Source organism: Crassostrea angulata, chromosome 7 (assembly GCF_025612915.1).
Source record: "Crassostrea angulata isolate pt1a10 chromosome 7, ASM2561291v2, whole genome shotgun sequence".
NCBI lineage: Eukaryota > Metazoa > Mollusca > Bivalvia > Ostreida > Ostreidae > Magallana > Magallana angulata.
The window spans coordinates 26134305-26161732 of NC_069117.1; the positions used below are offsets into that span (position 1 = coordinate 26134305).

The 27428-nt window shown below is 31.4% G+C and overlaps 1 protein-coding gene across 1 annotated transcript in view; it reads left to right on the plus strand.

The window, feature by feature from the left end:
- The window catches only part of LOC128191701 (uncharacterized), a 78787-nt gene that overhangs the window by 34206 nt on the left and 17153 nt on the right, over positions 1-27428 (plus strand). Inside the window, exons 14-27 of the mRNA XM_052863908.1 lie at positions 700-834; positions 1267-1389; positions 4898-5032; positions 6078-6218; positions 6640-6762; positions 8008-8148; positions 8489-8623; positions 9213-9353; positions 9712-9846; positions 12770-12910; positions 16404-16538; positions 25302-25442; positions 26015-26149; positions 26571-26696. Of these exons, the coding sequence (XP_052719868.1) occupies positions 700-834; positions 1267-1389; positions 4898-5032; positions 6078-6218; positions 6640-6762; positions 8008-8148; positions 8489-8623; positions 9213-9353; positions 9712-9846; positions 12770-12910; positions 16404-16538; positions 25302-25442; positions 26015-26149; positions 26571-26696 (1887 nt within the window). The remainder of the gene's footprint in view (positions 1-699; positions 835-1266; positions 1390-4897; positions 5033-6077; positions 6219-6639; positions 6763-8007; positions 8149-8488; positions 8624-9212; positions 9354-9711; positions 9847-12769; positions 12911-16403; positions 16539-25301; positions 25443-26014; positions 26150-26570; positions 26697-27428) is intronic.

A 27428-nucleotide genomic window follows, 5' to 3' on the forward strand; every position in this document is an offset into this window, starting at 1 on the left:
GGGCTATGTTTTAGGCTCAAATTTTTATGTAGAAAGATTTTAAGAATTATTTCAAGAATATATGGCATTACATTTACTTATGTACAAGCTTTTTGACATATTGTTGATTCTTCACTGTTTAGAGTAGGGCCCGATGACAATTCATGGGCACCACAAGATGTTTAAAGTTTGATGTAGGTATATATATATATATATATATATATATATATATATATATATATATATATATATATATATATATATATATAAACAGTTGTTTAAGATCTTGAGAACTGCAATGCTCATAATGTAATTTGATTTTAAAATCACTCTGTCACTAAAAGGGGCTCAACGTCTTGCACAAGAGTATCTGTTGAAAATTATGAAAATCTTTTTATACAAGATTTCTTCTTCTACATAGTCCATATATTGTGTACTAGTATATGACTTTAAAGCTGATTCTATAAAGCTTTTGTTGCGCAGGTGAGCGATTTGACCAAAAAGCCTCTTGTTTGGTTAAGCTTTGTTGGGTAACAAAATGTTAGGAGGATTGTATTTAAGTCGAAATTTCTTAATCATTTGATTGACGGTTTGAATATTTTGTTGTAAAAAGGTGGCAATAACAGATATTCCTCCATTTCAAGAATATATTTTTAATATTTCATAATTCACAAATGCTGTTGCTCTCCTCAGTCCCACGGATTGTATTTTTTAATTTAGGTTAGAAGACTTTAAAAGCAAATATTATATGGTAAAGGATGACAATCAACACGTTTGGGAAAATTGTTTGAGTTTAAAGAGAAAATTTGAAGATAAAATGAGTGAGTTGGAAGTTGTTTCCATTGAATTAGATAGGTAGGTTCAACATTTGGGTGCATTAGAAAGAAAAAGCAATGGATAAAATGAATATTTACTGCACTTTAAAGCTGCAAATAATAATACTTTTATCAATGTTACAATTTTATGATTTCAATTTTGAGAAATAAACGGATCGCTTTGGGGAACAAGAAAAAAGCTTTAGAGTTGTATTGTATAATTTTTTAAAGCATGTTTTCAACTGCAAGCTTGAGAAATAATACAAATAGAATTTTAATGCGATTTCCCTTGCTAATCAGAAATCGACATTGATGTCAATTAGGAGAAAAAAGTTATCACATGTATGAAAAATTCAAAATATTTTATATTGAAATGTTCAATGGTTGATGTTCATTGATTCAGAAAAAAATTGTTCATTACTAGCTACTCTCACTTTATTACCAATTCACTTATTGCAAGGTATCAAATTAGGTACTCTGACCGTGTAACTCAATTGGAAGAAGAAATTCGACACATTAAACACCTCTCTGCCCAACAAAGGATGTTTACGGAAGAAGAGATTCTTCAAGCGGAATTGGCGGATAACAAACTACTGTAAGGATTAGTTTTATGTTTTGTTTACAAATACTTTATAGCATTTTTGACGTCCTCGTCATCAGAATCAAAATATATGCTTGCAATAAAATAATATTGAATGATTGCGTAAACAATGAATATATTGGATTGCACATAGAAGTTAAGATTTGACAAATATTAGATAAATGAAATAAGGCAATCCGTTTCTTGGGTGAGCGATTTTTAAAGTTTTGATAGATGAAAGTTAGCGAAGTACGACCTCTAGTGAAAGAATGGAATAGACCTTTCCAGAACGGGGAAACTAAGAACGCGGTTTGACTAGTTAATGTCATGGCGAAAAGTGTAGGATGGGTTCATCAAGCATCACGGGCAGATATTAATACCTTAGATGGGACAGCTTTGCTTAATACAATAAAATTAATGAATAAAATGAAATAATTTGATGCAATGTTAGTTTTGATCGAAAGAATTTTTTTCCAGAACGGGGTGCTCAGAAGCGCGGTTCGACTAATTTACACAATGGCGGAAAGTGTAGGACGAGTTGCTTTGGATATGATAACTTTGTTCAAATACTGCAAATTAATATGCATAAAGTAGCGTTTTTTAAATTTCATACATTTTAATACCACGACAGATTAGTTGTAAACTATATACATTAATTTGTAAACAAGGAACATATTGTGCTATTTAACGAGGAAGTTAAATTGGGGGTGGGGGGTGGGCTACCCAATTTTTTTTTTCAAAACAGTCTTTTATCTGAACTTCACATTTGGCCATGAATAAAAAAATTAAGTGAAATTCCACCTAAAGAACAAATTTAGACATTTGACATCCTAATTACCCACTCACTGGTTTAAAAAAATCATTGTTATTATTTTCCACTCAGCTGCAACTAAAAGAATTAATTAAGGCCATGTTTACGTATGTATCATCCAATTAAGTTTTAATTTTTTTTTATCCTTTTTTTAATACCCAGCTATGTGGGTTTTGCTTTTATTTTAACTCTAAAGAATAGGTTAAGAACCAATAAAAAAAAAATTCGGACACGATATATGCGAAAAAATATGATTCAACAGTATAGCTTTATGTCATTCATTTGTTAATAGTTAATTCCTGCGCTTGTACGGGTTGTCATCTAGTATTTTATTAAAATTAATCGGTATAAATTGCAGACCACAGAGGAAGTTAATAAGTAACAGCAAAAACAGCGGTTTTCTAAAACCAGTTTAAACAGGTTATCACATAAAATGTTGAGATGAACATAAAAATATAATCCATGAAAACTATTTCTTGCTTTTTTTATAACAATAAAATCATTTTCATTGTTGAATGATTGAAAACATGGTGTTTTAACAAAATGTATAAAATATATTTTAAAATCAATAACAGAGAAATTAATGTTTAGGAACTACTTGTGTAAATTACATGTAAATTCATACGCAGTTATTAGGTTGTTGCATTTAGCATAATTTAACTGAAAACAGTAGAATGTAAATATAAATGTTTAAATATCATTTCATCATATGTATGATATTGTATTTACCTTTAGTGTAAAAAAAAAACCCAGCGATCATGATTGTTTTTTCTATGTGGATGAAATATAAGAATATCTTGTTTTTCTTTGTGGATGAAATATAAGAATATCTTGTTTTTCATTGTGGATGAAATATAAGAATATCTTGTAATGTTCACATTGCGGAATAAATCAGCATAGTGAGACAAATACCAATATCCGTAACTTATTTTGTATTTTATTAGGCTACTTATACACATATAGCTGTTTATGAAATGTTATTTAAGATTATTGAAATAATGTGTGTTTCATAGTTTTGAAATATTTTTTTCTTGCATTTTTGTTACAACGCACTTTAAACTTTCGCACTTTGGGACCAAATAAATGCATTTTGAGAATTTTTTCAAAATGCGTGAATTCTGGGACCAAGTCAACGCACTTTGAATTTTTTTTTTCAAAGTGCGTTGAAATCGTCGATTTTATTGCACTTTGAAAAAATAGTGTAAAGGGTTTAGTCGAAATAATGTATAATTTTATATACAATAAATGATTGTTTTAACGTTGTTTAGCTTAATGGGATACACATGTATTTAAAAAAGAACCAAATGCATTCTTAGCTAACTTGATACTATTAAACAGTTTCTCGATTAGATTTTTTCTTTCTTTTCTCATAAGCTTACGTAGTTTAACAATTTAAATGAAGAACAACTCGGGAGACTTGAATTATCCAAACATGACATAAATTGCATCGCTTAGCAACTGCATTTTCCTTTTTTGTGTATGCAGCAAATTTACTTCTAATCTGATGCATGGGGCTTTACCAGAAACGAAAATAATTTGATTTATATATTGATTACAATGATAATGTATAACACATTTCAACTGGCTTCATTTGCATGTGCTTATAACAAACATGATTTAAAAAAAGGAAACATTAGTTATGGTTATCAAAATCAATATGATCTTTTAGAGGATCAGTGCGAGAGAAAAAACACACTCGAATCTCCCTACGATAATGAGGATCCCCTTCTTCATACTGACTTTATGTCTTCAGCGCAAGTTTGTCTATTGTTCTTCTTTTAACTATAGTTGTATATTTGCATTATCCAAGCAATGTCAAAGGGAGATTAATAGACAGACATGCGCTCATGATTTGAATGAGAAAAAACTGCTTCTTCTTATTTTTGCTTTCTCTGTTGTAACCTAGGGCTGATGCATGTTGAATATTATTATTCACCACGTGATTTCTCACCTCAGATAACTTTGTGAATACAAAATTTTATCAATTGACGTGTAAGGTAGCATGTTTGGTGCGAACTAGGCCATGTTTTCGAACACGTTCAATTGTCAAGCATTGATTTCAAGTTTTCTGTAATTATATGGGCGTGGTTTTATTGTTGAAACCATAGTTAATAGTATACTTGTACCATATATAATAGAAAGGGCTATGGTGAAAGAGTGATCACATAGTTTTTGGGAGTTGATTTTAATCAACTCTCCTATGCAGTCACTCTTGCAAACCGAAAATGAAACAGTGTTTCGACCTAAGCACAAATCATCACCGCTGTCAAGTCTTAGTTCTTGAATATAATAGAAAAATTCCATCTAATGTATGCTGCAGCATTGTTTTTCAAGAAAACGTATCTATAAACACTTTGAAAATAGTAAGATTTTATATAATACGAACAATTTAGATATTTATGTAGTCTCATGTATTCATACGCCAGAGTTTAATATAGTCTCGTTCAACCAAAAGCTCCGACAAACGGAGGGACTCTCTTGCTTGTCGGAGATTAACGGAGACAGCTGAGCTGGTTGAACGAGACTGGAGTTCAATATCAATAGTGCTTGGATCCATACAATTGTTTCGATTACTAATGCATAGTTTGAAATATATCTTTAAATACATGTATTACACAATGTATTTATATACTTGAATAAAATACTTATTAAATTAAATTAATCATCCTTTATTTACCCATTTTAATAATTTGCCTTTTTTAACTTTTTCAGGTACAAAGAGCTCTCAAAACAGTTTTTGAATTTAAAAACGGAGAAAGAAAATGCAGATAAGCAGATCAAAAACTTAACCAAAAATGTTCTTGACAAAGAACGAGAACTAAAGTCTCTACTAACTAGATTTGAAAGGTAAGAGCTAGGAAACGTAAACATTAAAAGCGTTTGCATCAAAATTCATCTTCTTTAATTTTAGTAACGATAATTATATATAAACATGATGAATACCAAATGAATGTATTTAAGAAAATAATAATAGACAATTTTCAAACACTTTGAAGGTACATATATTGGAAACCTTATTGTTTTCAGAGCGGTAGGACTTAACAATGACTTTTTGGGAGTTGATTTTAATCAACTCTCCTATGCAGTTACTCTGGCAAACCGAAAGTGCAACAGTGTTTGGACCTAAGCACAAATCCTCACCGCTGACAAGTCTTAGTTCTTAAATATTTTTCAAGGAAACTTATCTATAAACACTTTGAAAATAGTCAGGTTTTATATAATACGAACAATTTAGGTATTTTTGTAGTCTCATGTATTCCTACGCCAGAGTTTAATATAGTCTCGTTCAGCCAAACGCTTGGCTCTCTCCATAAATCTCCGACAAACAGAGAGGCTCTCTTGCTTCTCTCGGAGATTAAAGGTCTGGTTGAGACTGGAGTTCAATATCAAAAGTGCTTGGATCCATACAATTTTTAGAATTGTTTCGATTACTAATACATACATGTAGTTTAAATTCTATCTTTAAATATTACACAACATGATTTATTTGGGGTTTCTCTAAATTCTTCTCTAAAAAGTCTATTTAAAATTCATATTATAAAAAAGTGCGTAATTTAAATATAGACTAGAAACTAATTGCCGCGCAAGATAAGTTGATTTTAAAATAAATGAAAATCGATAAAATCAACTCCCGTCAGTACTTCAGTACTTTAATTACCTATGTTAAAGCTGGCATTGTTCTGGTGTCTGTAATTGATCAAGTGTATTTAATCTTGTAACTGTTCAATATTTCGTAAATATAGTCTATATTTCTTTGCCTTCTTTTATTCAAGTTAAAGATCATGTGAAAAAAAATCGGCATAGTCAAAGGCACAATGTTTATAAAATCCTTACTTTTGCTATAGATAAGTTAACGCATCTTTCACTATGTATTTATAACTTTTTATTACAGGTCTGAGGAAAATGTATCCATCTTATCAGAACAATTAGAAAACATGAGAAAATTTGAGCGCCAAGCTGATGATGAAAAACTACAAGGCTTTCAAACGGAAAATATTACTTTAAAGTTGGCCCTAACAAAGGCGACTACTACGTAAGATATGTTTACAATACATTATATATGAAGTTAAACATATTGTTCAGAGATATCTAACATAATTTGAGCAATTGTCTATAATTTCAAACTTATTAAAAATGACCAATTTAGCGTTATTCATACCATTTCTTTCTGACAAACAGTACATTTCCTTACATAATGTTAATGATCTTCATATTTGTTCCGAGGAGAGGGCGAATTAAGTTTTTATTTGTTGGTCCAATCCCATTGTAATATACAATGCAATAAAATATATTTAACATGTATTTTCATTGTAGTTTTGTATATATTTTACACATTTGTCGGTAATCTGATCTGTCTTGAATAACTGAATCTCTTATACATGTATATTAGATGATTGATCATTTCATTATTTAAAAATGGATATTGGTTCTATATTCATGTTTCACTCTCAAAGGATAGAAGACCTATCTATCAAATGCACAGACTTATCGAAATACAGAACGGATGCAGAACACAAGATCAATGAATTATCGAAAGCAGAAGAGGAGAAGGAAACTTTACGAAAAGATCTAGCTAGGTAGCTTTGCGTGTATTACACATGTATTACTCGTTTAATAACTTTCTTACAATTTTCTGATATTAATTTATTAGTAATGGGCTGCAAAAAAATAATATGCATGCCAATAACTATGGAAAATACTGTTAACAAGTAACCATCTCGAAATAATTTAACCTTCAATTTTGTTTTGAATTGCGACATATGAGTAATATCAAGTTATAAAATCGTCAAGTAACATTACATTTATTTTAATAGGAATTGAATTTCTCTCCCTTGTACATAATTTAACGTAAATTAAATACTTTGCACTATAAAAAGTATGTTTTCTAGGCTGATTTTTTAAAACTCTAGTATTCACCCTATTTGTTGTTCGATGGACCAATTGTTTCTCTACACCAGGCCCCAGAATCCTGAAGCAACCTTAGACTTACGTCGAAAATTGTACACTGTATTAATGTCTTTTGATTGAAAACAAAAAACTGACAGAATTGAAATGCCATTAAAAGTGTTCTGATATTACGTTGTAAATTCTACATCATAATGATTATTGTGTTTTTATGTTTAATAGTCATTTTATGACCGACTGAAATTTCGACACATTTCTAAAATTGCTTCATGATTCCAAGACATGTTCCCTCCATTTTTGCGATCGATGACCCCGCTGACTGTGGAGAACATGATTAATTATTAATAATTGATTAGTCGACGATCAAATTTATTGATAATATGCAATTTTTAATCATTTACACGTACACGATCTTCTCACCATAAACAGTTTCAAATGAAATGATACAAGCATAATTTTTCAAAACAGAAAATGCAGACTTTACTGGTTACTCACATTGTTTCATTTGAAAGAGAAAAATAAATAATTGAAAACAGTATTTAAGTACATTCAAGATGTGTTCAGCGATGGAAGTATAAGATTTAAATGTACTACTGCTAAGGATTTACATGTAGTTATGGTCAGTTTACTGAGTCTCCTTGTTCATTACAAGATAAAGCAACATAATAACATATGTTATATCCAGCTATGTTTCGTTGAAGTTCACAAGTGATCATGTCGTCCCGGTGGAATTATTCAATAATATATCGTAGCATTATATTGTAGAGTTGCTAACTAGAATATACAAAGATGTGGACGAGTGTTGTTTATAAAAAGCAATTGCATCTTAATTGAGGACATTCCTTGCTATCATTGCCTTTTCCCACGAACATTAATATAATACATGCTTTCAAGAATTTTTACGGATTTTATTGCAGATCTGAAGAAAAAGTTTCCGAATTATCGAAAGAAATTAAAGATATTAAAGTGTCTAAACGACAGACTGCTGATGAAAAACTACAAGGCTTTCAAGCAGAAAATGATTCTTTGAAATCAGCGTTATCAAAAGCGTCAACTAAGTACGATATGAGTATCTTACGTGTACTGTACTGTTCAATAAATGATTTTAGAGTATGACATGACCATTATTTTTGAAAATAGGACACACTTTAATTAAAGATTTTTATTTTCAAAAAGGTTGTACTGTATATATGTATATATAAATGCTTCCTTTTTCTCCCTTAATATCTTAAAATGCTTCAGATAAAACGCTGTACAATTTTTGTTTAGAATTGCAAGAGTGTTTTATCTACCTATTCAGTATTATATTTTGGACAATAAAACATTAAATGCATCACAAAAGGTTATTTTTGAATATGAATAAATTGTCTAGTTAAATCTTTTATATATTTCCCAAAGGATTGAAGACCTTTCAAACAAATGTACAAACCTTAAAAAATATAGAACAGATACAGAACACAAGCTCAGCAAACAATCGAACGCCGTGGTAGAGAAAGAAAATGAAATTAAATCTTTAAACAAGGATCTTGCAAGGTAATTATATAAAGAATAATTTTATCTATCTGGTTTTGTAAAATTGTAGATTTTGGTAATGAAATAATTATTGAATGACACATAAGTCTAAATTCCTTAGGTTGTTTTTGTTATGTGGGAAATCTTATTTCATATAATGTGGTTAAATCTGTTGTGAGTGAAAATTATTATTAATGGTTACCAAATCAACATCAACTTAATTATGAATTCAGTTGGCACTTCAGATTTAGATACATTGTTATTAAAAAAAAAATCAGGTGCTTTTGCGTCTGTCGTTTAAGCCTAGGTAATACATAACACGTTACACCATGTTACATTCATTTGAGGATTTATTTTTCAAAATATTTTTAGATGTCTTATAGATTGTAAGATAGTGAACTAATTAACGACTAATAAAGAGATAACTAGATTGACTAATGAAATAATGATATATAATGTGACATATTTGTAATTTAATGATAGTAATGCATATATGTGATAGACCGCCTCCTAGATCTCAGTAATGTTTGATAACTGTAACATTTTCATCATTTTTCTGTTTTATTTTTGTTATATATCTATCTATCTATCTATTGTTTTCTTTTTGTAGGGCCAAAGAAGAGGTTTTGACCTTATCAAAAGAAATTAAGGATATTCAATATTTTAAATCCCAAATAAGTGATGATAAACTTCGAGTCCTTCAGAAAGAAAATGCTTCATTAGAATCGGCCTTAGCGAAGAAAATTACTGAGTAAGATAATATTATTAGGCTAATAATTTAAAGTGCAATAAATTAGAAGCAGCTGAGATTTGAATATACTTTATATCTTCTAAAACTTCGCAAACCTTGAGTTGAAAACTTTTATCAACATTTTTTTCAAGTTCTAAACTTTTAAACTGTTTTTTCTTGAAATTTATCAATATTCTCATAATTGCATACATTACAATAGTCTTCACCTAATTAACATTAAACATGTAATTCTTTTAAGATGTGTTAAAACAATAGCATCACAACAGTAAAAAAAATGAATTCGATTGTTTGTATCTTTACACGAATATTATTTGTACATGTGTATTTAAAGTATGGTAATCTTACTTCTATTTTAAAGGATGGAAGACCTGTTGAATAAATATGAAAGCCTGAAGAAATATAGTGCAGATGCAGAACACAAGTTGAGCAAATTATCGAACGCTGTGGAAGAGAAAGACAATGAAATCAATAGTTTAAGGAAAGATTTAACAAAGTAAATTGTTTAAAAAATAATTGTTTAGATTTAAAGATAGTTTTAAAGATAACATATAATGAGAAGCAAAAGTTGATTTTTCACACACAAATAAGTCTAATGTAAGCTGCAATAATGTAGCCCTCTCTGATTATTTTTTTATCCAACTTTACTGGAGAGAGCTACAATTCTAGAGGATCTCCGTAATGGTGTAAAGTGTATTTTTCAATGCGGCTGACTTCGGCCTGAAAAGATCGTTTATATATCTAAATTCCTTTAGATGAAATGATTTTAATTCAGGTTGAACAAATTAACCGTATATAAATCGAAACGAGATAAAACACATCAGCATGTTTACCAGTCGTCTTTTTCAGCAGTCATTACAGCTCTCGCGTGATTTTATGGGATTTACGCTTGAAGTTTTGATGGGCTTGATAACGTGACTGTCAGTGTAAATAAGTGAGCTTACCTCGTTCTATCACTAAAAGGTCATCTAGGGAAATGGTATGTAAGGGACATTCATATTATGTTTAAAATAGGTGAATTCCTCAGTTCAAAATCCGCTCCTAAATTCTCATTGGCTATCCCAAAATAAAACTTATCAAGGTCAGTAAACATGGCGAACAAATTCAAATTGCGTTGTTGACATACACAAGAAATAACCGATATATGGACTAACTTGATATTTTTGGATTAATTTATGCCATACACAACTACAATGTTTGAGTTTAGGTAAGAAATGCAAATGTTATTGTCATTTATACACAATTTGAGCCAAATCGTTGCGGGGGTGAATCTCTCCAGCACTTGCATTATTACGGAGATCCTATGGAGTTGTAGCCCTCTACCAAAACAAAAAAATCAGGAGAGGGCTACATAATTGTAGCTCACCTGAGCTGAAAGCTCAAGTGAGCTTTTCTAATCACTGTCCGTCCGTCCGTCTGTCTGTCTGTAAACTTTTTACATTTTCGACTTTTTCTCCGGAAGCAATGGGCCAATTTCAATCAAACTTGGCACAAAGCATCATTTGGTGAATGGGATTCAAGTTTGTTAAAATGAAGGGCCATGCTGTCTTTCAAGGGGAGATAATTAGGATTTATTGAAAACTTGTTGATATTTTTCAAAATCTTCTCATAAACCACTTGGCCAGAAAAACTGAACTTTGTGTGGAAGCATCCTCAGATAGTGTAGATTAAAGTTTTTTCAGATCGTGGTTCCCGGGGGTAAGTTGGGGCCACAATGGGGGTCAAAGTTTTACATAGAATATATAGAGTCAATCTTTCAAAATCTTTTCAGAAACCAATCAGCAAGGAAAGCTGAACTTGTCTGAAAGCATCCTCATGTAGTGTAGATACAAATTTTTGAAAAACATGACCCCCAGGGGTAGGGTGGGGCCACCAAGGGGGGGGGGGGGGGGCTCGGAGATTATTCATAAAAAATGAAATGTTATGATATATGGTTTTACTTAAATGCAATGTATGTAGGTTCATATTACATATATAAGCAATTGTTCAGGAATTGTTTGAGAACTCAACATGTGATATGACTGTAAAATCATCCTGTTAGAAAAGGGGCTTGATTATAAAGAATATCTAGGATTAAAAAAAATGGACTTTTATTTTTACAGGATCTAAATGTATTGTACTACATTGTCCAGATAGTTTGTATTATGACTCCATTAAGCTGATTTTACCATACATGTACCTGTTGTTGCTCCGGTGAGCGATGTGGCCCATGGGCCTCTTGTTTAATGTAAAGATTAATTTTAAAATGTTTTTTAAAAGGTATTCTTGAATGTAAATGTAAACTGAGGCAAACATTGATTATTTAGATTTTTCTATATTAATAGCCGTAAGGTTGAGTGATATTTTTATAACTATAAGAATATCAGATAAAAATTTCAATTTTATTGATTGCCATTATAGATTTGGACTAATATTTCAAAAGTTTACGAAGATGGTCAAGATTTGGTCATATTTTATTTTTGCATTTTTTGGAAGTTGATTTTAATCAAATCTGCTATGCAGGTACTGTGTTCGGACCTAGGCACATTTCACAACCGCTGACATGACTTAATTCTTAAACATACGCTAAATTTGATGTTATATATTCAGAAGCATTGTTTTTCAAGGATCGTATTTATAAATACCTTGAAAATAGACTGATTTTAAATGGTACAAACAATTTAGATAATTTTGTAGTCGATGTTTTCCTAAGCCAAAGATCGATTTTCAAAGCGCCATATATTTATAGCGGTAGCGTTTGGAATCAATAGCGGACTATCAAATCTCAAGATTGAACCAACACTGGCGTAGACTTGAATAATTACTTATTTGTTAGAAAAATACTTGGATATCATTTTCTAGACGTATTTCTAAAACATAATGCATTGCTTAGTTTGATTGCGTCAATTTTATCTTTAAATATTACACAACATGATTCGCACGGGGTTTTCCGCCTCAAGCTCATAATTGCTGTAGGAAAAGCTTAATAATTTACATTAGAAAAAAAAATATGCGTAATTATTCAAATACAGCTACGAAATTACTTGTCATGCGAACATATTGTTGTTTTTAAAATAAATAAAAATCAATATATTAATCAATAAAATAACCCCCCATCACTACTTAAGTACTTTGATAATCATTAACAATGCTTTAGTAAAACATTTGTGATATTAACCAACGATTTTTTTTGTGTCAATCGTCGAGTAATAAGCGTAAGCAATGCAAGATACAGAGCTCACAGTTCTTAACTTTGTTATGTAAAAACATGATATAAATATTTATATGATTATTACAATATTTCATAAGACTTTACTTTAACGTAAAGAAAAGATATAGAATAAAGAACCGATATTTGAAAAATGTTGATGTAATTGTAACTGTTTTATTTTGTAAAAGTTTTAAGCGTACTTGTTATCATTTTTTAATTTGAATTGCAGATCCGAAAAGAATGTTTTGTTATTATCAAAAGAAATAGAAGACATTCGAGGTTCCAAACGCAAAGCTGCAGAAGAGAATCTTCAAGACTTTCAAGCAGAAATTTTTTCTATTAAATCAACTTTGGCAAAGACATTATCTGAGTAAGATATGAATACAATGCTTATTGTGCACAGAAAAACCAATCATTTCATAATTTTTGAACCTACATGCCCATATACATGTATCTCTGTATATCGTACAAAACTTAAAATCTTTGGATTTCCATTTTTCAAGACGTTAAACCAATATTTATGTTGCTATTTAAGGTACCTCACTACATTCAGACTTATACTTTTAAGACACTACGTCACAAGATGGCGATTTTAGTGTTTTGTTAAACTGTTTATATTGTTCGGTTGGGTTGTATATCGTCGTAGGTCAGTGGTTAAAGTATTGGGCTTCTGAACCGCAGATCATGAGTTCTGGAGCTTTTGTTCATGTTTACCGAATTCAATTTTCAAAAAAGTAATTTTTCATCCAAAATTGCACACTTATGCCTATTGACTTAAATACTTCTTATTCATTATGAAATGTATCACAATCAAGTAATTTTCTGCTGATTTGAGAAAATATTTCAAGGTGTCGTGAGCCACCTTGAATACCGTCTTTTATATTTACCATTTCATAAGAGATATATGATTCATTTTCATTTCTAGTTTTATAAGTTTATTTATTCCAGTGTTATTTTGGTTAAGATTCTAAAACAATAATAAAATCACAGCAGTTATTGAATTTTGAATTGAATTTCAAAGTATTTGACAAATCTTAATTAACATATGATCCACGTGAAAACGTTTTGCACAAACATGTTTATCCATACATACTTGCATCAACTCTTTGCAATTGGCTCGGGGCCCCTACGATCACGCTTGAGAGAGATATCATCTCCAACCTCGAACTCTTCACTACTTCCGCTCAGTATGTCATTTTATGTTCGGGCACTGTCATGTTCGGCGGGATTGTTTGTAGCGTGGCGATAGAATTACGATTTCCCTTTTTCTTTGCTTATGTAAATGTACGATCGTGTAAATGGAAACCTTTGAGAATTTTGCACAGTCTAAGAAGGATATGAACGTTTTAGACGATCAACCAGATTGTTTTTGGCATAGATTGTGCACTGAGGATTTTACTTGTAATATGTGTAAGGCTTTGACTCCGGGGCGATGGAAGTCTTACAATAAAATGGTATACAAGGCTTTAGCAAAGACTACCAAGCCCGTGGAAGCTCCGGTGTCATCTTGGACGAGAGATAGAACTAACTAGGGGGCGGATGAAGGTAATGTTCAGAACTTGATGTCTTTGTCGTCTCCAAGGGAGACAGAACTCGGCCTACACCGCCTCCAAATGGTCAAGTGAGGGCATCACAAGACTCCTCCTTGCCTCCGACCTGACAATGGAACCACAGATAGCTTTTGTTTCCAATAAATCACAAATGCCGTCTCTAAGCGGTCAAACGCAGATGTATCTCTTCCCGGTCGCATCTCCGAGTGAACAACCGAATTTTATGACTTGGTCAGAACAAGCCTTCAATGCTTTCATTGAAAGTAGAATAAGGCCCATGACGCAACCGAATATTTCACCCACATTTATTTCTTATGGTTATAAGACCCCAGGTGAGTCTGTTAATGAAGATGCAAATAAACAAACAAGTGAAAGAGAAACGAGGTTTGTTAGCCCTTGCAGTCTTATCTGGGAGATGCTAGTAACAATTAATTTGTTAAGGATGATGCTCAGCCCTTGGATGACTCTAGATCTCAGGACAATGAGAAATTTGATGAGACAGGGCTACTATTGCATCTACCGAAGGAAGAGACTCTTGTAAGAACTTCATAACGAAGTGGGAAGTTCCCTTGGTTGCTGATAAGCGAGAGCAAGAGGATGCCTCGTATGTTTCTGAACATTCTGATCATTTCACAAAGTTCTTTTTAGTGCTTAGACTGGACTCTAATATCGAAGAGGGCATTGCAGACAGCAAGTTTTAGTCTGGTAAAGAGTCGGATGCAAATGGAAAGGTCGATTTAGATTAAGTAACATAAACAGTGCTGCTTGTAACTTAGAATTTTGAGAGATAAATATAAGTGTAAGACTTATTAAAACATATTTTCTATGGGTCTATGATCACCTCTTATTTAGATACAGTTCAGTCGGACGATGATAAAACCGATACTTTACAAGCTTTTGTGCCGTTGTTAAATTCAACAGCAAATGTATCATCTAGAGTCCTTGTGACAGTTGTAGGACAAGACAAAATTTGAATTTTCAAGACATTGCTTCAAGAATAAGGTCACTGTGTCTAAATTACAAAATTTGTCAATAATTGGGAGAACTAAAAGAAAACATTTAAAGGGTAAGGATGGTGATCCAGCTTCCAAGAAGCTGAAGTTTCATCAGTCTACTGGAAGTAAAGCTAGAGAGAGTGAACGAGTGAATCCAGAGGTCCTAAGAGGCAGTCAGAAAGAGTTTTGAAAACTAGAGCTTCAAGAAGAGAAGTAATTATCAGGAAAAGACTGCTGCGTCTTTTAAGGAGTCTGACAGTAATCAGTTTGGGATTTTGAGCCCCCAAGTACTTGGTGTAGAACCTTTGGTAGAGGAGCCTTGCATGCAAGACAGGAAGCTTGCCAAGGCATCAGAATCCTAGTTAGGGACATGATTAGTGAATTTTGTAGACAGGTGGAAAAGGATTACTAACAATAAATGGGCTCTTAAGAAAATACAGGAGGTATTATATCTTCATTTCATGGTTTGCCGGCAGACAGCGGAAAAAGAACTACAATTAAAGTAAATTATAAAAAGAAACCTTTTATATCAGAAGAGGTTCAAAGCTTATTAGAAAAAATGCTACAGTACCAGTCCCGTCAGACTAAATAGGTCAGGGATTTTGTCAGCACTTTCTTCCTAGATCCCAAGAAAGATGGAGGATTTTGAAGTTGAGACATTAAGACATTATCAATTATAGTGTCAGCCATAGATCCAAGAGACTGGGCACTGTCTCTAGATCTGAGAGATGCTAATCTTCACATACCCATGTGTCCTTCACACCTCATATTTCTGATATTTTTTTTGTCAGGATCAGCATTACCAACTTAAGGCAAAGCCATTCGGGTTGTTGTAAGTTACTGACTTACAACCTACCCTCTACACTTGTCTTGTATCTTACAAATTATATTTATTGCAAATAGTTGATGCAGGTAAGTATGATGAATATTGAAATGAACCGTGGGTTTATTAGAATATTAGAATGTAAAACCCCTGTTTATAAAATATCCATACTGACCTGCATCCTGACCCACCTCCTGTTCTAAGGTTATAATGTAGGTGGTTGAATTAAGGGCGTCTTCTATCACATATACTGATTTACTGAGCGGAAGTAGTAAAGAGTTTGAGGTAGGGGAATACTAATCTATTGTTTTTAATGTTCGAGCATGTTCGTGGGGGCCCGGGCACATTGCAAATAGTTAATGCAAGTAAATATGGATATCTAATAAACAGGGGTTTTACATTTTAAAAAAAACATATTTTACTACAACTTATCTTTTTTACAATATATGATTTATATAATATAACCAATACAGTTACATTTTATCCCTTTCGAAGGAATGAAGACCTTTTAAACAAATGTTCAGACCTTCGAAAATGTAAAACTGATTTAGACCAGACGATCAGCAAACTATTGAACCTTTTGGAAGAGAAAGACAATGAAAATAAATCTTTAAACAAGGATCTTGCAAGGTAATTCTTCTGAAAAACAATAAATCTCTCTCTCTCTCTCTCTCTCTCTCTCTGATTTGATAAAATAAAAAACTTCATTTTTTGAAATGTAATATCAATGAATTACATTGGAACTTCAGATTTTATTTGGTTACCATTCAAAATATGTTTTCACAACTGTCCTTTTTGTTTTGGTTTTATTGGCGCATTACATACTACATGATTGTTACATCATTGCAATTATATTATGTGTCTTTTTTTAAAATAATGATAAGTACTGTTGCAAAGTATATTAGAATCAATATTATTTAAAGAAATTCTAATTTGGAGCTTTTATTGACCTACATTTGTGCAAAAAATAACTTTTACAAATGATGATATTGTTTGCATTGAGACCTCAATATATTTTTTGATTACTTAAATAAAAATGAAAGACAGATAGTCATAGAATTTTTTAAAAAAAATCCGGTAGGATTATTAACTGTTAAATGATTGTTGCGAAGGTGCAAGTCTATAAAACAGCATTCCTTTAAAAGCATTGACTCAGTCACATTATATTAGTTTGTTTTACTGATCCTATATTCAAAACCTGAATTATAATATTTCCAGTGACATTAATAGACATGACAGGACTGAATGCTAAATTTAGGCATTTTAAGCAATATACAATCTTCTGTAATAGGTTTTAAGTTTTAGATTAGGTTGAATTGAGCAAGTCACAAATCTATGCTATAACGGATTTTTTTTCTATCCAAATATGTATGGTTAATGCAACTAATATAAAATCAGTATAGAATTAAGAATTAAGGACTTCAGAATTTGAGTCTGATCTTTATCATCCAGATGATAGGATTTGGTAAGATTTTTTAGCAGTCTGAAGCAAGACAGTGTCTTACAGATTGTAAAATCGCTTAGTGAACATTGATACTGATTTAAAGAGAAATTATTTGTTTTATTTTACCAAAACTTGCTCAGTTGATTATATTATGTGACATTTGATGTATTTTAATGATAAACCGTAAATAGGCGATTGAGGGTTGCTTATTAATTAGAACTCTGTCATATTTGAGTATCCGGAAAATACTTTTGTGTGTAAATCTTTTTAGTTCACCTTAACCGTAGGTTTAAGTGAGCATTCTGATTACCTGGTATCCGTCGTTCTTCCGTCCGTCCGGTCAAAGGGTCAAATTCTTTTCAAAGGGAAGATCAAGAAACAGTGAAAATAGGGTGTATGATTTTTTTTTTTTAAAACCGTCGACCCTGTCATATACTGGAGCCCCAGGAAGGGTTTAAAGTTTAACATAGTGATTATAAAGGTACATATTTTTAAAATAGTCTTCTCGATAACTACAATGCTTCAATTTGTAAGATATCTATCTTTTCAGATAGTGTAGATTCTTAATTAACAAAATTATGACACCCGGACTTATACTGTGGCCCCAAGAGGGGTTCAAAGTTCTAACATAAAAATATAAAAGGAAACTTTTTAAAAATCTTCTTTTGAAGAACTACAATGCCTCAATTAATGAGATTACCATACAGGCTCCCACAGATAGTACAAATTCTAAATTTCAAAACCGTAATCCAAGGACGAACACTGGGGCCTAAAGATGGGTTCAAACTCTATCATAAAGATATGGGGTATATGTTTAAAAATTTCTTCTCAAGAACTAAAATGCTACTTTTTGTGAGAATACAATGCAAGCATACTTATATACGTAGACTGTTAATTGATAAAATCAAGACCTCCAGACGAAAACGGGGGCCCAAAGAGGGGTTCAAAGTTTAACATAGTAATATATACGGAAATGGTTAAAAATCTTCTTCTTAAGATCTTAATTCCTAAAATTTGTGAGATTATAATACAAACATCCTCAAATAGTGTAGATTTCAAACTTTTGGAACCGTTACCCCGAACCAATACTGAGACCCTAGAAAGAATTCAAAGTTTAACATTGAATTATATCAGATATTTTTCTTAAATCTTCGTCTTAAGAACTACAAAGAGACAAGTTTGAGATTTTACTATGCAAGCATCTTTAGGTAGTGTAGATTTTTAATTGTAAAACTTTGACTACTGGGCAAATTCTTGGGCCCAGGAAGGCTTCAAAGCTTAACCTAAAAATATGTATGGAAAATTTTTAAAATCTTCCTCGCAAGAACTACTATGCTACAACTTGTTGGTTTATCATACATGAGCCCTCAAATTGTGAAGATTCTAAATTGTAGAAATTGTGACCCCCAGACCTATACTTGGGCCCGAGGAAAAGTTCAAAGTTCAAGATAATAAAATATATGGGATTTTTTTTTAATCTTCTCAAGAACTACAGTTCTACAGTTTAATATATATATATATATATATATATATATATATATATATATATATATATATATATATATATATATATATATATATATACAGTACCGATCAGACCAAGCCTAACACCAGAGTAAACCCAAACTAAACCCTGGGTTTACTTTGGGTTTACTCGGGGATTACTTTGGGTTTACTTTGAAATTGCTATTTAGGTCAAATTTATGCATTGAAGTGTAAAGCAGACCTGTCTTCTATCTTACCATCCCACTGCCTGTAATTCCTACCTCTTGTATATTCCTAATACACAGTTAGCGTCTGCTTTCAGGGGTATACTTCTGACCGGGTTTACTCTCTGTGTCCAATCTGGGTTAACTTTATGTTTACTCTGGGTCCACTCTAGTAAACCCAAAGTAAACCTTAAGTAAACCCAGAAAGTAAACCCAAGGTTTAGTTTGGGTTCACTTTCTGTTAGGTTGGGTCTGATCGATAGTGTATAAGATAATACATGAAATTATGTCCCCACGAACTGTAAAATTTAAGATATCCATGAAAATTGACCCCACGAATTTAAAACATTCAACAGAACTGAGAAGTCTAGATTCCAAATTGTTGAAATATTAGCGCCCGGTCATATATTTGGGCTCCAGTGGGGATTCCAAGTTTAATTATGGAAGCTTTAGGGGAAATGTTTCAAAATTTTCATTTTGAGAAATACAATGCTACACTTTATGAAATTTCTATGCAAGCATCTTAAGATAGTGTAGATTCTAAATTGTAAAAATGTTGATTTTTGGGGTCCAAGGAAGGGTTCAAATTTTGACAGAAATATGTAGTGAAAATGTATGAAGATCTCTTTTCTAAAAAAAACATTGCTATGTTTTATTATTCTTTTTACTTTGTAAGCGGTATCATATTTTCATATCTTCATATTATGGTCACGTTGACCTTCTTTTACTTTGTATTATTTTGTATAATTCATTTTACAATATTGTTATATTTAGTACCTTGAGGCATAGGATAATAATATTGGTCAGTTGATGCATCTTAGATCCTAGGATATGATGTCTAAAAAAGTATTCCTCCCTTTATGTATTGTTTCATGCATTGTTAAGTCTTGTAATGTATCAGTGCCTTTTAAGAGTTTTATTTTCAAACATTTTGAAACAGGTCACACTAATGTTCAGGTGAGCGATGTGGCCCATGAGCCTTTTATTTTCATTAGCTCACCGATATAAAGTCAGGGAGAGCTTATCATATACCGTCGGCGTCCGGATCTGGTTAAGGTCATGTATCTATGTTATTACTTGTTCAATCTTCACCAGACTTGCATGGATAATGCATCTGGACCTACTTATGAACTTGAAAGATTTGGATGCTGAATCTAGGTCATGAATTTATGATGCTGAAAGAAGTTAAAATTTGTGGAGCAGGTTGGTGCAGGTGCTCTTTGAATTCTAAGTTACCACTGGTCCTAACATCACCAAACTTGCATGGATGGTGCATCTTATAATACTAATGCACTTGACAGGCTTGAATGCTGAATCCGAGCGATAGGTTTTGGATGCTGAATGAGGTTAAGGTTTTTGGAGCAGGTGCCCTCTGATGATTATATCTTAGTAATTACAGGTCCTAACTTCACCAAACTTGCATGGATGATGCGACTTATGATACTTATGCACTTTACAGGATTAAATGCTGAATCTGAGCCATATGTTTTGGATGATGAATGAGGTTAAGGTTTTTGAAGCTGGTTAAATTTTTGGAGCAGGTGCCCTCTGATGATCATATCTTAGTTATAACTGGTCCTAACTTTACCAAACTTGCATAGATGGTGTGTCTAATGATACTGATACTCTTGAAAGGCTTGAATGCTGAATATGAGCCATAAGTTTTGAATGATGGATGAGGTTCAGCTGGTAATGTAGTTCAATCAAAGTTGGTAATCAAAGTTGTGAAATATATGAAACATAGGAGTAGAGTAGGGTCACAATTGGAGTCGAATTTTTACATAGTAATTCTTTAAAAATATCCTTCTCAGAAACTAATAAGTCAGAAATGCTGTCGTATGTGGAAGCACCTTCAGGTAGATTCAAAGTTGTGAAAATCTTGATTCCCAGGGGGTCGAAATTTTACATAGGAATATGTATAGAGTAAATCTTTAGAAATCTTCTTTTAAAAAAATAATAAGCCAGTAAAGCTGAAACTTGTATGGAAGCATCCTCAGATATTGTTGGTTCAAAGTTGTGAAAATCATGACCTCTGGGGGTAGGATGGGGCCAAAATAGGGAATGGGTCGAATTTTACATAGGCATTTATAGAGTAAATCCTTAAAAAATAACCTTCTCAGAAACTAAGAAGTCAGGAATGCTGAAACTTATGTGGAAGCATTCTCTGGTAATGTAGATTAGGTAATTTAGATTAAAAGTAAAAAAGTCGTGAAAATCATGACCCCCGGGTGTGGGATGTGGCCACAATGGGGGGGGGTCGATTTTTTACTAAATAATATATAGAGTAAATCTTTTAAAAACCATCTTCTTCTTAGAAACTTATCAATCAGGAAAGCTGACACTTTTATGGAAGCATCCTCAGGAAGCGTAGATTCAAAGTTGTGACAATCATAACCCTTCGGGGGTAGGATTGAGTCAAGAGAGAGAGAGAGAGAGAGAGAGAGAGAGAGAGAGAGAGAGAGAGAGAGAGAGAGAGAGAGAGAGAGAGAGATTTACATACAAATATATTGAAAAAAATCTTTTAAAATCTTCTAAAAAATATTTGCCTAAAAAAGCTATAACTTTAGTGAAAGCAACATTAGCAGATAGTGTAGATTTAATTTCGTCACAATCAAAATCTTGAGGAATAGGATTGGGGAGATAGTTTAACAAAGGAAAACATTTTAATTATTCACAAAGATTGAAACGTAATAATATCGGTTTACTTATATAGAAGCGTTCTGATACTGCTGATTCTTTAAAACTGTTTAGACCTTGGCCCCTGGACAATTCTTGGGCCTGACAAGGGGTTCGGCACTTGATGTAGCTTTATATCCCATTCATAATCAATTGTATAGGATTTCAGAACTGCAATGCTCGATATGTCTATAAAATCATCCTGTTAGAATAGTGACTTTTTTACAGAGATAATGTTATCCAGGGGGAAAAGTGGATTTTCATTTATATAGGATCTATATATATATATAATAAATTGTCCATATATCTTTTACTATGACGTCATTAAGCTAATTCTATCAAGCATATTGTTGCTCAAATGAGCGATGAGGCCCATTGGCCTCTTATTGTATATTATGATATTGAATTACAATATTGTTATAAATATTATTGCATGATTAAAGTCTTCCGTTTCCAACGGAAGACCTTATAGTTTTCGTACAGTTTCTTCTTCTTATTTTTTTTTCCACAAATTTTGTGCACGCGATTTGTTGGAAACTATCCAACCGATTTACACCATTTTTTCACAGATGATAGGAATTATTCTGATTTTATTTTGTTTTTAATATTTCTGCCGTCGTCACTTCTGGTACCGATTTATTGCTGATTTTGTCACTTTTTCAACCCATTTTGTGCACGCTTCATCTCGAAAACTATGCGAGTTATGAATATGAAATTATTAAGGATAGTTAGACAATTGTCTGAAGTTGTGCATTTTGTTTTTGTTTAACGCCATTGGCGCCGTTCTTACATGTAAGAGCTCACTAGGGCTCGAAAATTGGCTACGAATTTTGTTCCCATTCATTGAACACATGATTTCTCAGAGATGGCTCGATAGATTTTTTTGAAATTTTTAGGATTGATAAAAAAAATATTATATCTCGAGTATCCATTTTTCAATTTTTTCAAAGTTCATATCCTGTCGTCCGTTTCCTGTCCCGCGACAAAAAGCTTGTGACATTGAGATCTCAAAAATGATAAGGACTTGAGCATTCAGACTGTGTAGGATTATAAACCTATAGTTGTAGATGTCTATAAACTATTTTATTTTGTTCGTCATAACTTCCGGTCGTCACCGGAAGCACTTCAAAAATTATTTTTTTTTCCACTTAATTTTTTTCATATATAGAATTGAAATATAAGTAATAATCATTACAGATGTCATGTATCCGATGTTGAATAAAAACAAAACAAAAACTACTTCCAGTGAGATATCTCAAATATCTGAGAAAGCGTTTTTTAAATAAATGTTTTACCCAAAAATCTCAGAAAGTCAAGTGATCAATACACGAAACTTATGTAGATAATAGACATTCGATAGAAAATGCGTTTAATTGCTTTCATTTTGTCAACCGTCACTTCCGGTCCTCACCGGAAGAGTTCAAACAAATCAAGCTGTTTGAAAGTTTAACTGTTTTTCTTCGACAATTTTTGTAAAATTGATTACCAAAAAGGTACAAATGTTCAAGAAATACTAACTTTTTAATTTTCACTTTGCATTTCCGTTTGACCGTTTCCTGTTAAGAGACAAAAAAAATGACTCCACTAAATCTCAAAAACGGTGATGACTTGAACAACCAAACTTTGTGGGATGATAGCCCTAAGTATGTATCCATGTCCACATTATTTTGTTTGAATCGTTGTCACTTCCGTCATTTTTTTCCTTTTATTTTTTTTACATGGAATGAATACCGGTATATCATTACACGATCTTATATATGTGAAAAAAGCAAACATATTCTTCTTCCGGTGAGTTATATCAAATATCTTAGGTACCTATCCTTTTTACAAATTTGGTACCCGCGAGATTTTAGTCACTTTAAGTGATTGAGACACGGACTTTTATGAATGATAGACAATTGATTGAAGTTGTGTTTAACGGGATTTATTTTGTTAACCGTCACTTCCGGTACTCACCAGAAGAGTTCAAACAATTCATGTTTTTAACAAGTTTAACAGATTGTCTTTGGTGTTTCATCTAGCATGATAAACAGTGATGTACACTAGGCAAATATGTAAATAAAACCCAGTTTTTATTTTCATCAATCACTTTCGTTCGTCCATTTCCGGTCTCGAGACAAAAAACCTAGTTTCACCAGGATCTCGGATTTGGCAGAGAGTATCGATATTTTATTGTATCATATGAAACAAAATCGGACGGAAGACCTACTCGTTACTCGTAACGAGATCTAGTTGATCTAATTAAAAAAATGATACGCAGAGGTACCTTCAGATACAGAGCCTGATCTCCATTATCAAGGATGCTAAAAAAAAAAACTACCCTAGTCAAACTTGCTTGATAAATGTGTTTGTTGTTAAATGATATAACGTGTTTTTATAATATAGTATTTTATGATATGATACACTGTTGTATTATATGATGCAATATTTTTTCTTTTTATATTAAATCATAAAAAAGATGATACAATGTAAAATTCTATCAAACTTTTTCTATATTTTGATATTGTGTCATAATATTGTTATATGTAATATTGTATATTTTGATACAAAATTGTATAATATGACATTCTATAATATAATATAGTATTGTACCACATGATATTGTAAAATAACACTGTATCATATGAAACAATATTGTATTATTAATTATATTGTATCATATGATGCTTTATGGTATAATATAATATTGTATTATTATATGTATTATTGTATCACAAAAAATTAAATCATATGATAATGTTAAATATAATATTGTATCATAGGGTATGATATTATATTATATTATATTGTATTATATAATATATAATTTAATCACATCATTTTGTATCCTTTGATATTATATTATATGATAAGATACATTGTTGTTTCGTATTATACTGTTTCATATTCACATCATTTTATGTATCATATATAATAAATTTTCTTAAAAAACCATATCATATGATACAATATCATGATTAATACCATGGTATAATACTATTTAATATAACATCATATGTTATAACATTGTGATGTTTGATGTGATTTGATATTAAATCATTTGATAGTATATGATATTATAATATGATTTTGTATTATGTGATAAAATACAAATATATATAACACGATACAATACCATCTTATATTTTATTAACAATATCATTTCTTGATAAAATGGCATATGTAACAATATCATATTGATTCATTATATATTACAGTATTATATTGTATCATATGATATATCACATGACACAAAATTGTATGGTATCATAGGATGCAATATCGTATTTTATATAACTATATTGATTGAAATTGTGTGTAACACTACAGTATGAAAATAACGCATGATTATCAAACAATTTTCAACATATGATATTGTGTCAAAACACACTTCAGTATCCCATGAATATCCAAGATCATTAACTATGATTTTCCAATAATATTAGAGAGAGAGATCATTAACTATGATTTTCCAATAATATTAGAGAGAGAGAGAGAGAGAGAGAAGGTGATCTTAAATGTGATGTCCCGTCTCGGTGAGCTTTGTAATCTGTGATAACCTATGTTTGTTTTTTTTATTTACAGGGCCGAAGAAAAAGTTTCGACCCTATCTTCTGAAATTAAAGCTATTCAAAATTTAGCATCACAAATCAGTGATGATAAACTTGGAGGCCTTCAAAAAGAGAATGCTTCTCTAGAATCAGCCCTGGCCAAAAAAACTACCGAGTAAGATATGATTATTATACTGATAATGTTCAGTGCAATAGATTTGAAATAGTAGAAATTTGCGTGAATACCGTCCATAATTATAAAAGGTCAGATTTAAATTTTTCATCCTCGAGAAGTTTGTTTCAAGCATTTCAGATTCTATTAAACTGTTTAAATCAACTTATTGTATACAGAAATACTGTATCTATTGCATACTGTGCAATTTTCATCATCTAATTCAACCTTTTATGTGTTTCTTTCAATTAGCACTTTAATAGTAAAAATATGTGTTTGTATTTTTACTGATATAACGGTTCTCTTTCTACATCGTGATAAAGACTTTTTTCCTTAATTAAAAAAAACTCATTTAATTTAATCATTTAATTTGTAAAGGGTTTTAAATTAGACTGTTAAATTAAGTTTTTTGCAGCACAACAGTTTTATTAATTATTATTGTATCTTTTTATGAAATATACATACATTATGTATATATATATATATATATATATATATATATATATATATATATATATATATATATATATATATATATATATATATATATAAAGTTTTACCTTCTTCCATTTAAGGATGGGAGACCTTTTGAATAAATATACAAACTCAAAGAAATACAGTGCAGATGCTGAACACAAGTTCAGGAAGTTATCGAACGCAGTGGAGGAGAAAGAAAATGAAGTTAAAAAGTTACAGACTGAAATAAAAAGGTGTTAAGATTTATACGATTGCCAATTATTTAATCGAAAATTTTATTGAAAAATAAGATGATCCATTAAGTTATACGTTTGTTAAGTTTTGGAAAGTTAAACAGTTTATAGCTTAATGTATAACATTGAACTTTAAATGATGTGTCAAATCATCACAAATATGTCAAAAAAAACAGGCATTCATGACATCTGAATGTCTTAAGGATAATTAGACATATAAAAAATCCACTGTAGTCATTAAGAGGATTTTGATAGGTTACGAAATCAAAAAAGACAAAAATTATGGTAAAGTTCACCTTATATAATAAAAGATAAGATTTTCAGATTGCTATATAATATATTTCCTACATTGTTTTCGAATTTTTTGCTGTTAAGTATGAAACTCACCAGTTTTATCCGAAACATTCATTTTAAATAATAGACTTAAAGCAGAGAGCACAGATTTGCATATTAGCAAGGGGGAGTCAGACAAGAAGATCGGCATATTAACTAATGCTTTATTGGAGAAGGAAAGAGACATTGAATTCATGGCTAAGGATCTAGAGAGGTGAGTGTGTTTCATTGAAAAAGTCAACCGCTGACGATGTCCAATAATGGTGAAACTTTAAACATTCTCCTTCCAGTAAATGATTTTTATCATTCCATCTAATATCGAATGGAAATGTTAGCTTTAACGTAAAGTGTTTTCCTGCCCAATTTACAAAAACAATTATAATCCTATTCCTAAAGTAGAAATATAGTAAAACTTGTTTATGGCAAATTGTAAGGGACAAACAGTTTTGATTTGTTATTAAAGTAGTTTGTTAATTATGTTTAAAAAGACTTTTTCAATAATTGTTTTTAAACTGGTAAAGGGCAAAACTTTTAACAAAACTTTAAAGCTTTTTGAACTCTATTTAAGAAAAAAATATTAAAGATTTATATGGCAAGGTAAACTGAACTTGATATTATGGATTATACAATAAAGTTATGAAGATTCATATTTAAAGATTTTGGTAATTAAGGTATTTCCACAAAATGCATTGTCACGTAATTTCTAGTTACCCGACTTTTGAAAATACATGTAAAACCTTCCAAGATTTATCCAAAGTTGTCAATATTTATAGCTTACCTGAGCCGAAGGCTCTTGTTGGCCTATTCGATCAAAAGTTTTGTGTTGTCTGTCTTTGTCTTCGTTGTCATTGTCGTATGCTTTTCTTATTTTCATTTTCACTTGAACTAATTTTAACCAAACTTGACGCAAAGCATCCCGAGGGAGAAGGGCTTCCATTTCTTTTTC